The 13,362-nt window shown below is 39.0% G+C and overlaps 2 protein-coding genes across 2 annotated transcripts; both read right to left on the reverse strand.

The window, feature by feature from the left end:
• On the reverse strand, positions 1-1,550 carry LOC122057559 (caffeoylshikimate esterase-like). Its single transcript, XM_042619698.1, has one exon. It carries the CDS (start codon positions 1,239-1,241, stop codon positions 162-164), a length of 1,080 nt encoding a protein of 359 aa, XP_042475632.1. The 5' UTR covers positions 1,242-1,550; the 3' UTR covers positions 1-161.
• Positions 1,551-7,307: 5,757 nt separating this feature from the next.
• LOC122094737 lies at positions 7,308-7,718 on the reverse strand. The gene has a single exon (XM_042665341.1). The coding sequence runs from the start codon at positions 7,716-7,718 to the stop codon at positions 7,308-7,310; it is 411 nt and encodes a 136-aa protein (XP_042521275.1).
• Between the last annotated feature and the right edge of the window lie 5,644 nt (positions 7,719-13,362).

A 13,362-nucleotide genomic window follows, 5' to 3' on the forward strand; every position in this document is an offset into this window, starting at 1 on the left:
TAAGGGGTAAATACGTCATTTTACTCTGTGTTATCAAACGGCACCTTTAGCACCGAAATAATAGACTTCTATTTCCAATCCAATATTCCCTTGCTAGTGAGGGCAACAAAGGAAACAGAAATTTATTAACAAACAATCTCTAGAGAGAGAGAGGTACTTAATTAAGAGTGTATCCCTTCAAACGGGCGTTGAGGTTGTTCGGTAAGCACTAATGGCAATGGCGGTGGCGGCGGCGGCGATGGCGATGGTGGTGCAGTTGCCTGTGGTTCGGAGAAAGCCCGGTGACGGAGCCAGTCAACAATATCGCCGAAGACCAAGTCAACGTTCTCCTGAGGTTCACCAACCATCTGGTGCAACATGCCAGGATATATCCGAAGCGTCTTGTCCTTACTCGAGGCTCGTCGATACAGCTCCTCCACGCATGCAGGGTCGCACACCACATCATCTTCACCATGAACAATTAGCATCGGCAGATCCACTTCCTCGAACCTCCCTTGCAACTCACTCGACACCCTCAGCAACTCCTTCGCCGTGGCTGCCCTAGGTCTCCCTGGGTTCCTCTTAGGAGAAGCCATCGCCAACTTCCTCTTCCACTCCTCCTTGAACGACACTTCCACAATAGTCCCTCTGGTAGGGACAACCTGCCACGTCGGCACCACCGCTGCCGCCAGAGATAAAAAGTGCTCCAACGGCCATGGAGGCTTGAACTTGTCGCTCACTCCACACATGGCTCCGTTTAACACAACGCCATCCCATGGCTTGCTTTTCTTGCTTAGGTGGATGAGGAGAGCGATGGCTCCGCCAAGGGACTCGGAGTAGAGGAAGGAGGGGAGAGACGATGGGTGAAGAGAGCGGAAGGAGTCGAAGAAAGAGATGCAGTCGTCGACGACGGGGTTGATGTCGGGGATATGGTAAGGGAGACCTTCGGAGAAGCCGTGACCTTGGTGGTCTATAGCGCAAGTGGCGAAACCGGACTTGGCGAAGAGGGTGGAGGTGAGTTGGACGAACCAGCTTGACTCTCCGGTGTAACCATGAACGACGGCGACGATGCCGTGGATCTTTTTGGGTGGGAGAGGGTTCCAGGATTGGGTGAAGAGTTTCATGCCACGGGCGTTGGTGATGTATTGGGAGGAGTGAGAAACGGAGTGGCGTGCGCAGAACTCCTCCAGCGAGAGAGACCCAAATGGGCTCTTCTCGTTCGCCTCACCTACTGGGTGAACAACCTTCTCTTTCTCCGTCATCTGTAAACGGTCTCTAGTCACTACTCACTGTGAGGAGCCGAGAGGGATTAAATGATGCCCAAGTGAGAGAAGAGAGGTGAAGCCTATATAGAAAGGCTATGAAAGAACTTGAAGTGGAAGGTGGAGGAAGATAATTGAGGATAGAAGAAACCAAAAGTAATGTCATAAGAGATTTAGATCCCAGAAAAAGCTTCCCATGGAAGAGAGTGGAGTCGTGGGACTATTAGACTTTCCGTTCCAATCAATGAGGAACGTGGTGCTGGTGAGTGGTTGGTGGCACAGCTTCTCTCATTTAATCACAAGGTGGGGCTGACTCAATTATTAACGTAACAAGTGGCATTGATAACTGAAAATCGTAAGGAGGGAAAAAAGGCCGACTAGTAGCAGGATGTACATCCTACAATCTTATTTTCACTTTCTTTTAATATTAATCGTTCATTTAATATTAGATTAATTCAAATCATCTATTAGTTTTTTATATTGTAACTGATTTCTAGTTTTAGGGTGGAGAGATGACGGACGCGATTACTTAACTTGTCTAATATTTTTTTATATAAATAAATAAATAAAGGCAAAATGGTCGCGGTACGTGCAGAAAAATAGGAATGCAGAACGTTCAGAGCTTGGTGAATGTTCACGTAAGTGATATGATTGACACGTGTTAAATATGTTAATCCTGCTAACAGAGTTGTAAACGGTTACAACTCTGTTTAATATTATTAATATTTAAATACATAAATAATAAAAATCCCAATATAAGTGGACTCTTCCTTTCATTCCGCTTAAAAATCTCGATCCTCGCTTTCTCTCTCTCCTTGCTTCTTCTTCAAGGTTGTTCCTTCTTTCTTCTTCCTTTTTCACCGCTCTCCAGTCTAGTTGAAGTTTTGTTTACCAATCTCTCATATGTTCAGTGCCTGAAAATAGTTATGTTGATTTTTTTTTTTTTATCTCATCCTATTTTGAGAGAGAGAGAAAGAGATGATGATGATGGCGGCTGTAGAAAGAATGAACAACGTTGAAGAAAAAACAAGAAGAGAGAGAGAGTGAGAGAATTGAGATTTCCCAACAAAATCGAAGGAGGAGTCCGCTTATATTGGATTTTTATTATTTATTTATATAAAAAAATATTAGACAAGTTAAGTAACCACATCCGTCATCTCTCCACCCTAAAAACTAGGAATCAGTTACAATATAAAAAACTAATAGATGGTTTAGATTAATCTAAACTTAAATGGACGGTTAATATTAAAAAAAAGTGAAAATAAGATTACAATACGTACGTCCTGCTACCACTCGCCCATAAATAAATAATAAAAATCTAATATAAGTGGACTCCTCTTTCGATTATGCTAGGAAATCTCTCTCTCTCTCTCTCTCTCTCTCTCCTTGCTTCTTCTTCAACACGGTTCCTTCTTTCTACAACCGCCATCATCATCATCTCTCTCTCTCTCTCTCTCTCTCTCTCTCTCTCTCTTGCTTTGCTCCCAAAATAGGATGAGGTAAGAAAAAATCAACATAACTATTTTTAGACACCGAGCATATGAGAGACTTGGCCACACATATCCAAATACCATGTTTACATATTAATCATCAGAGAAGGGATTTTGATAGTAAAGCTTGCATGTATAGGCAGAGGACAAATTTGAATTTATAAAGTAAACAAAGCTCTTGAATATCTAGGATTTTATTATTACTTCTTGGGTACATATTATTAACCTATGAGAATTTACCATGTATGCAAATCTTCAATGAGATTGGTAAATAAATGAGATTGGTAAATAAAACTTCAACTAGACTGGAGAGCACTGAAAAAGGAAGAAGAAAAAATGAACGGCTTTGAAGAAGAAGCAAGGAGAGAGAGAGAGAGGATCGAGATTTCTAAGCGGAATCAAAGGAGGAGTCCGCTTATATTGGGATTTTTATTATTTATTTCTTTAAATATTAATAATATTAAACAGAGTTGTAACTGTTTACAACTTTGTTGTTAGCATGATTAATATATTTAACACGTGTCAATCATATCACTTACGTGAACATTCATCGGGCTCCGGATGTTCCACATTCCTATTTTTCTGCACGTACAGTAACCATTTTGTCGGGAAAAATCCCATTAATTCCCACTAAAACGGATTTAGGTTTTCTTTAATTCTTAAATTTGTAATTTATATGTAATTTTTTATAATATCTGGGCACACACTTCAAAGGGCTCCAAGTTAATTGCACCACCAGTGCAGTGACTACAGACAATTTTCACATAAAAGAACTAAAATAGAGAAACATTACATTAGAGGATGATGTCATCATCTTCTGTAAAAACTCTCTAGCGGATCTATTTCATCAGTTGAATTCATTGCCATCTTCCCCAGCTTGAGATGACTTTCAGTGTGGCTAGAATCACCCTAGGTTAACACCATGCAATGCCCTTGCATTCAAACGCCTAAAGGAAGCAAGTATGGCCTATGTCAACTCCTTTGAATTGTTTGAACAAACAAGGCAATGACCCAATGTTAGGTAGTTTAATCCAAATGATCGTCCCTCATGGTGATTATAACACATATAAAATGAACCATACCTACATGTAGTTTGAGAAACTTTCACATTTACACCGTTTTGATATCCCACTCTGATGAATCCCACGAATTGAGAATGTGAATTTGAAACTAAAATCATTTATCGAAACCAAACTGAGTCATTTACACCAAAACCGTTTATCAAAATCGAACCGAGCCATTTACATCAAAACTCCAAAACTGTTTAATAAATGGTTTGGTTCTGGTTTCAAGTTTCAGGCCGATTAACTAAACGGGTCGGGTTAGTTTTAACTGTTAGTTTCAAATCGAATAGAAACCGTGAAAACCAAACAGTCAAAACCATCAAAACCGATCCGATTAACCCGTGTAACGATTAAGTGACCAACTTTTGGAGATAATATTTTTTCTTTTAACCTTGTATGAAATTCTTTGGACATTAGTTTCATATTCTAAGTACTTGTTTTCTTCCTTTATATAGCTGAGATGGAAGAGGAATTATTTGAAGCCTTGGAAGATGTATTTTCAAAACCTTCTACTCTTACTTTAGCATCATCCACCACTACTACCGATGTTCATTAGTAGTTCTATTTGCATTTTACTTTTTCAATGTAATATTTTCTTTTGTTTAGTTGTTTGTTTGTTTTAACAAAACATAATGGTTTACATTTCATATTCTCAAGATTGAATCGTTTATTACAAAAAGCAAATTTTAGTAAACATGCGAATAAACAGCAAACCGATTGCTAACCGTTTAGAAACCATATGGAATAAACTGAAACCGTTTAAAAACCGTGGAACCGAAACTGTTTACTAAACGGTTGCGGTTTCAGAAAGTGCAACCGTTTAATGTATGGTGCAGTTTTGGTTTCAGCCAAATAAATGTGAACCGAATCAAACGGTACTGTTTAAATCAAAACCGAACCAATTTGTACCCTTACCACGAACAACCTCTAGGGTCTTTTGTAGTCTCCTTCACGGATCTCTCCCCCAACTCTATAAGTAACTGTGAATCAGGTAATGTGACTGCAATGACCAAAGAGTTACTACTTATAGTAGTCCACATACCCAGCCCTGACCACTCTCACAATGGTTGGATTGAGCCTATCTCAAAACAAAGTGGTCCAAACCACTATGGGCCCATATGGATTAATTGCATTAATGCAGCCCAAAACCCAACACCCAATACCTTTAAAATTGATTGTAGAAGCTCCCAAAGCAGGGGAATTCCACCCCTCTCCTCACCTTATCTCATAGAAATCTTTCCTCCACCATCAGCAGCACTTTCATCTTCAACACCCTTAAGATATCCCCATATAGACCAGCCCAAGTCACACAAAAATCAATCTTAGAGGTTATGGGCATGAGGGCAATCTTTGTAAAATACAGCTCCAAGGCCACACCAACAATCCTGGCCCTCTTTTTTGCTCTAATAGTCTCATGGAATTCTAGGCTTGGTGGCAAAACAGTTATGTCGAGGGCCTTGAGGCCACTAGCATTGGTGTTGGTAGAGACTTCGGATCAGGATATATGCTTGAACATGAAAGGCATGGGATGATAACTGCTACAGCTTGGCCAGCTCTTGATGTGGTCTCATGAGCATAGAGAGCTAAGAGTACAGCCTCGAATCCGGCAAGGGGCTTCCGGGAAAGGGCTTGAGAGAGTTAAATTCCAGTGATGATCGGCAAGAACCTCAATACGACTAGTTGAGATCTGGATCAGATGATTGGAATGCATCTTAAAGCCATCGGCAAAGAGGGTTGGTTATTGCTGGCACCCGAATTGGGTTGCCGGTGTTGTGAAGAGATTGTGGCTGCAATTTTAGTGTGGTGGAGAAGAGAGGAGGTAGATCACCAAGGATAGGAGAGAGATTCAAAGGCTTAATGAGCTTTAGCAATAGATTCCTCTCAATTGAAATTCATGGCCTCTTAGAGAGAGAAAGATAGAGGGGAGAAACTGAGGTGGTGGATCAGTATGGATCCGAGAGCGAGAGAAACTGAGATGGGCCACACGAGAAACCCTTACTAGTTGGGCCCCGAAATATTCATTTGTTGATTGGGCTAGTTTCAACGTGGCACAATTTGGGCCATGCTAAGAATAAAGTTTTGAACATTGACGCAACTTGGCCCAAATTCAACATTTTTTTTTTAGTAAAAAGCCCAAATCCAACATAAACCTCCAATCTATTTTAAAAAACTTATGAGTAAAGTTCAAATTTCAGACTAGATGAGTTTTTTTTTTTTTTTTTTTCTGGTAGAAGCTTAGATGAGTTCACCACGTGGAAAGTTGTTACAAACTAATGCACCACTATTAATACATGGATCGATATTTGATTGGATTAGGTTATGAAATATTTTTTTTTTTATTTGATTGTTATCATGTTCTTTTTGTCCTATACTTGAAATTGCTACATCATCATTACTCGTGGTAGAGTAAGGTAAGTTGCACGGGAAGCCTTTCATAGTTGCACCGTGCATGTGCAGATATTATTATATATGATTGTACAATGTATATTTATACCTACAGGGTCAAGCTGGGCCGGTCAGGCTTAACCCAAGCCCAAAACCTAAGCCCGACATGGTCCTACCAATGGTCGGGAAATCTCAACCTTGGCCCAATCTAGGAGTTGAAAATCCCAGCCCAAGCCTTGTCATATGCAGGGTGCGCTTGGGCTTGTTGGGCCAAACTTGCACCCCAAGTTAAGGGGTTATATAAAATATGGGGTAGGGTTTCCTGACGGGCAATGCATGTGACCTTTGCACCAGATTAGGGGCCAATGGAAACACACACGAAAGCATCAACAACATAGGGATTTATATTTTTCAAGGGGACAAAAGAGTTATTTTGGCCCTCCCTATGTTTGGATTTAGAATCCACGCTTCCTTCTAGGCTTCATTTTCCCATAAAATATAAAATAAGAGAAAGAACCCTCCCAGGCTGAGTGGCCCCTATACCAAAATGGACCCAATGAGCTTGAGCACAAGAGGCATCCAATAGGGGTGGAAGTTTTCATTTCATGAGTGATGGAACGGTCATTTATCCCTTCCAATGTTAGGGCGAAGGCACCATGCACCAGTGTGAAAAGTGTTTGCAGCCGTTGCACTGGTGCAGTGAGCATTGGCTGGTTGGGAGCCCCTTGGGGTGCATGCCTAGATGCTTTCAGCCGTCCGATGCTCAACACACCTTATTGCTCACCACAGAGGATGTGGACTCCCATGCACCCCTTCTTTTAACCTTTTTATATGTATCATTACCTCCCTTGAAGGCTATGACTATTCTTTGTTCCTTTGGGTTATGAATGGTTTGGACCAGGAAGTACTTTGAACCAACAAGATTATTCCCTCTCCTTGATGTCTAATTTGAGCTGAAAAGACCATATATTCTCTCTTTCCAACATCAAACTTTATATGGAAGTGATCAAAGCAAAAGATGCTCTAATTCATAATTTTGATACATATTACTCATCTGCATGAGTTATGAACACCAAAAACAAGAAATTAAAAAAAGAAAACCAAAACAAAGGAGTCTAAGAATCAAATCAAGCATCAGGCCTAACAGAGTTAGCCCGAGTGATGTTAGATCTACGAGTGATCACTACATAGTAAACACCCATTGCTAGAAGCACTACCAGCGCAAACCCAAACACAATGCCAGCAATCCCACCAGCTCCCACTCGGCTTCCGGCGGCCGCCGCCGTAGTCTTAGGGTCCGGGAAGTTGCTTTCATGTGCTTCTGTCGACTGTGCAACAGCTGATGAAGCAGAAGAAAATGTTGATAGAGGAGAAGGGCTGTGAGTATTTTTACTGGGTTGTTGGCTATTTGGGTGGAAGAAGTCATAAGCAGCTGGAGAGAATGCTTTGGGGTTCTCATAGACAAGCCCATGATGAGCACAAACCAGAGATAGATAGGGAGGAACAAGAGAGAGAAAGAAGAGTAAAAGGGCTGACATTGCTTTGGTGCTTGGTTGGTTACTGCTACAACACTTGAAGTAGTTCTTGAATATAATAAACTCTTGATTTCATGGATGCTAGTGATGGGTTTTTATAAGTCCTGAGGAAGTTGGTGTTGCTTGGTCTTGAATTTTCGTGACGCTTAAGACATTTTTTTTTCTTATTTTTTGTAGAATCTTGAAGCATAAGACAGTTTGGAAGGAGGGAACAAAATGATGGGAAAGTAGCTTCTTACACATCACTAAGGAAGAATGATGTGCACTTAATTTTCCAAAATGATCAAAAAGCAAATTTGAAAGAGACCACGTGTCAGCTAACCACTTTATGTGAAGAGTATTTACTCTCCACATATGTGGAGCTGATCTGGGCTTTCCTCAAAGGACAACCAACCCACATTAGGTTCCTCAACTGCTCTCTCATCAGACTAGTATTGATTTGGTGCCTCAATGTGGCTCACAAAATCATGGGTCTCTAATTAATTGCTTCAATAAAAAATGATGAAACCAAAAGAGGATCAAATTACTTCTTTGCCCCTTATTATGATCATGGCTTAAGGAATCAATATCGTCGGTACTTGATACTAATAATGATACTGATACGTATACCAGTATCAACCAAAAATAGATTTATTTTCTAATTTACAGTCGACACTGCCTGACCTGATCAAACTGGTATAGATGGTAATACAATATTTAATTATATAGATATAATACATTAATAGTTCGATACAATACCAAGGGGCAGCCAGGGTCAATAGTTAGGCTGCCCTGGGCTGAGTTGAGGAGCCTAGGGTTGGGCTAAGTTCTCACCCTGTTGCACATTTAATACAAATATAAATGGGAGAGGAGCAAAAGGTCCCACTATCTTGGAGCAGCAAAGGGCAATAAATGAATAAGCAAGGAGTTTGATGTGTTGTACAAGTTGTAATTACAATGAGCGGCCCATTCATTCTATCCTCCATTCTTTGAGACCAAATTGTCTGTGCAGCAAGCAGTGAGGTACAGTGAGTATTCAACGGCTGAGAGGACTTGGCCATGCACTCTAGCTATTGGATTCTCATTACCCTCACTGCCGCACCACAGATGATTTTTACACTTATTGTCTAGTCTCTCAACCTTTTAGGGGATTTACATGCTAAGCTGAAATGAATCTCTGGTGGAGACCCAGCCAATATTAAAGTATATCACGCAGGCTTTCTTCCTTATCCTTCCCCGTCTGTACTGCACTGCACTGCACTGTACTTCCATGCAGTTCTTGTTGCAGGCTTTTCAGCCCCTCTATTCTCTCTTGTGATGCTGAGAGAGACTAGTCTTCAGTAAAACCCTGGAGAGTGGAGGCCCAATTTAACATTTACACAAGTTTTTTGCTGTATTTATTGGGCTTTACTGGGCTTCACAGGTTTAGCTATGCACCTCCAGTCACATGAAATAGTCTCTCTATCTTTTACAAAAATAGAAAAATAAATAAAGTCTCTTTGTGATAAAAGTTGAAACTATCCCTGCTTTCATGTATTCACTACTGCGGTGTGGTAGTACACACACGGACACGGCCCTTGTGAGTTGTGATACCATTCTATGTTAGGCTGCGTTTGGTATGCATTCTTGGAGTGTATTTTAGGTTGTAAAGTACAAGGCATCATATCAAATGTGGCTTTACTCTTCTCCCCCATGACCTTAAAAACCTAATATATTAATAAAAGTTTATTTGTCATCTTATCTCAACCTCAATATTTTGTGGGTCTTGGGCACCTCACCCACTAAGATCTCTATCCAAATCGTGGTTAAGGAGAATAAACTATACAACTATATTTACTAGAACCATAGATAATTATCAACCAATATAGAATGGTTTCTTAGTTTAGGAAACACCATATTGATTACCTTGCATTCCAAGGATACAATCATGCAAATATTGTCTTCCATGTTTACCCTCTATACATATGGCAAGTGTGTATCTCCTTCCTTTCTAAACCATAGAAGTATGGAAACTCTATATTCTATAGTGTATCTAAGTTGGCAAGTCCAACCACAGCGTTGTACATATATGCAACATATATCCGTGGAATATATCAAGACATTCTACATATCTATTGTTCAAGCATGGTATCAAGAGCTAGGCATGCCTAAATTACTTCTTTTGGCTCCAATGAGCTTGCATGATCACGGTTCTCTCTTCTTGTTTTTGGTACTCCTCCCATTGCACAAATCTCTTCACACATCAAATAACACAGCTACCCAATCCCCACCTTCACTAACTAATAACTCTTCTCCTCTCTCCAACACCAACAACAACACACCCACAGCCCCTCTCCCCACAACCATGCCATCCACCACCCACACCACCTCCTCTCATGCCATCTCACCATTTTTTGTCCATAAAACTTGAACCAAATAACTTTCTCTTCTAGAAAACTCAAATAACTCCCTTCATTGAAGGCCGAAACCTATTTCGTTACCTAGATAGATCTAACCCATGCCCATCCGGTCCCATTGCTGCCCTTCATTGGCGTTGCTAGGACAACTCCATAATGAGCATGCTCATTGTATCCCTAAGTGATGAAACTTTTCTGCTTATTGTTGGGAAGACAACCAGCTGTGAGATTTGGGAAACACTCACCAAGTAGAGAAAAATGAAGAGAGAGCACTCTTGTGCTAGAAGGGAAGCAAAGGTTGTGCTGAGCATTTTCCAAATCTCGCGGCTGGTTGTCTTCCCAACAATAAACGGAAAAGTTTCACCACTTAAGGATACCATGAGCATGCTCATTATGGAGTTATCCTGACGATGCCAATGAAGGGCAGCAATGGGAACGGATGGGCATGGGTTAGATCCATTTAGATAATCAAATATGTTTTGACCCTCAATTAAAGGATTTATTTCGGTTTTCCATAAGAGAAAGTTCTTTAGTTCAAGTTTGATGGACAAAAAACTTGAGATGGCATGAAAGAGAGAGAGGCGGTGTGGGTGGTGGTGGCATGGGTGGCAGATAGCATGGTGGTGGGGAGAGGGGTGGTGATTGTGTTGTTGTTGGTGTTGCAGAGAAGAGGAGAGTTATTAGTTAGAGAAGGTGGGGATTGGGGAAGTGTGTTGACATCAGTCATTGGAGATACGTGAAGAGATCTGCGCAATGGGAGGAGTACCAACAACAAGAAGAGAAAATTGTGATCACGCAAGCTCGTTGGAGCCAAAAGAAGTGAATTAGGCATGCCTAGCTCTTGATGCCATGCTAGAACAATAGATATGGTAGAATATCTTGATGTATTTCATTGATATATGTTGTATATTTATACAAGGTTGTGGTTGGACTTACCAACCTAGGTACACACAATAGAATATAGAGTTTCCATATTTCTATGGTTTATAAAGGAAGGAAATACACACTTGCCATATCTATCGAGAGTAAACATGGAAGAAAATATTTGCATGGTTGTCTTAAACTAAGAAACCATTCAAATTTGGTTCATTATACTTAAAAGCGCCTGGATTATATAATGAACTTTTTGAAATTAAGATTGTATTCGGTATAATTTTATGGAATGCATTATTTATTTGGAATGCATACTAAACGCAGTATTAGAGTGAAAGATTCAGGCAAACCTTCATATTATTGATAATATTAATGGATGGGCTTGCAAGGCCCAACTCAAAAACAGTAGAACTTGGACATGGATACTTAGTGATAAATACTCGAGGGAGGGCTTCACAAAATACAATTAATACAATTTGAGCTAGTTAGCCAATCAAGAAGTGAGAAATTTGAAGTGTAGGGTCCCAGCCATGTGTTTGGTATGCCTTCTTAGAATAGATTTTGGGTTTAAAACAAATTTAAAAAAAAAAAAGAAAAAGATTTCAAAATTCATTCTAAACATAAAATCTATTCTAAAAGTACATACCACATAATCAATCTCTCTCTCTAAGACACACACTCAAAAACAACACTCAAAATTGTTAAAGCCTACGAAGCCAAACGACTCTAAGAGTGTGGAGAGAAAGCTTGATTTGAAGTCCCTACGGTTTGGAGCTGGCATGGTTGAAGGAACATAATCATCTTCAGTCAAAAAAGTGTCAACATACTTTGGATGCTACGATACACACCCAAAAAAAAAAAAAAAGGGTATTGGAAATTGGAAGTCTGAAGTTGTGGCACCTGTGTTTCTCTCGTAATTAGACTATATGTGCAGTGTATTATCAATGTATTAATAGTCATGGCTCTAATACCATAGTGAAATATTCAACTCAAAAGTGTAAACTAATAGTAGGAGATGTCCAACTGGTGTAAGAAGTTTTCTTAGGTTGCAAACTTAGTCTATGTAAAATTATGCCCTAACAATCGATACTATGCAATTCTCTATTAGTATCTATCAAAATAATTATTGTACACTTTCTTCGTCTTCTTTTTTTTTTTTTTTGGGGGGGGGGTGGGTGGGGTAATTGTCCACTTTTTTAGGTCTAGGTTTTATTGCCACATTGTTTGATAATTTAGGATCATAGAGAGTAGCTTGAGTGTGCATATATTTTTTTTGTGAAAATTGTATGCTAAACGGTCACTACTAGTAACATTCTAACAGACCATGGGGAAATTGCTTATTTTTATTTTCCCCCTTTTAATTGGTTATCTATGTGGGACCACCTTGTGTGCGATAACATAACTGGATAGTGAGGCTAGCAAAGCATATTTGTTAGTGTCATTTTCCTCAATGGTCCTCCTTAAAAAAGTACCTTTATTGCTATTCACCTAAGTTTACTTTGAATTATAATGAATATTTATTGTATAAATTTATTAAATTAGGTCAACCTTATTTTCATTTAATTTCTATTACCCTTGTTAACTTGTAAAGTCACCTTCACTTTCGTCAAATATTATGGGAAAGGAAGTGTATATGTAGTTTACATATTCCCACCTAATGAATAATAAGGATTTGTTCATTAATCCTAATCACTCCTTGATTAATGGTTAGGCCTGAATTTTGCAATGATCAATGATAAGGCCACTTAATAAATAATATTAGACTAGCTAATGTGTAATACAAAGTACTCTATAATATGAGAAAAATGCATCGTATTATATATATATATATATATATATGTATTGTTGTGATAAACGAGAATTAAAAAATTATATAACATAGAAGTATTTGTGCATATACTAAATAAAATATATAAGGTAACATCAATACATGTAATTCATGCAATTTTTTTTTTTATTGGATGTAGTATTAGAATAACTATTATTAAGCTAGTCAAAATACAATTAATTCTTCAATTAGTAGTTTAGCACATATTATAAGGTTATTGGTTAAATCTTTTGAGAATTATTTGGTTATAAAAGATGCCACTTCTCTCTTACCAGAAAAGAAAAAAGAAAAAAATAAAAAATAAAAATAAAAGAAAAGAAAAGATGCCACTTCTCTGGATAATCGATCATTATTAGAGGATTGAGGGTTGCTATCAGTTGCCTCATCCACATGACCTAAATATCTATTTACATTATTAGAGAATATGACTTTATTTAGTTTTCATCAACATGGAAGATTTTTTTTTTTTTTTGGATGTGATGGGGGTTATTATTAGTAGTATTTATTTTTATTGGGAGAGAGTTCTTTGAACTAACAGTATAAGAAGCGCACCAATTAGGGTTGTGTTAGC

This window comes from Macadamia integrifolia, chromosome 12 (genome assembly GCF_013358625.1).
Source record: "Macadamia integrifolia cultivar HAES 741 chromosome 12, SCU_Mint_v3, whole genome shotgun sequence".
NCBI lineage: Eukaryota > Viridiplantae > Streptophyta > Magnoliopsida > Proteales > Proteaceae > Macadamia > Macadamia integrifolia.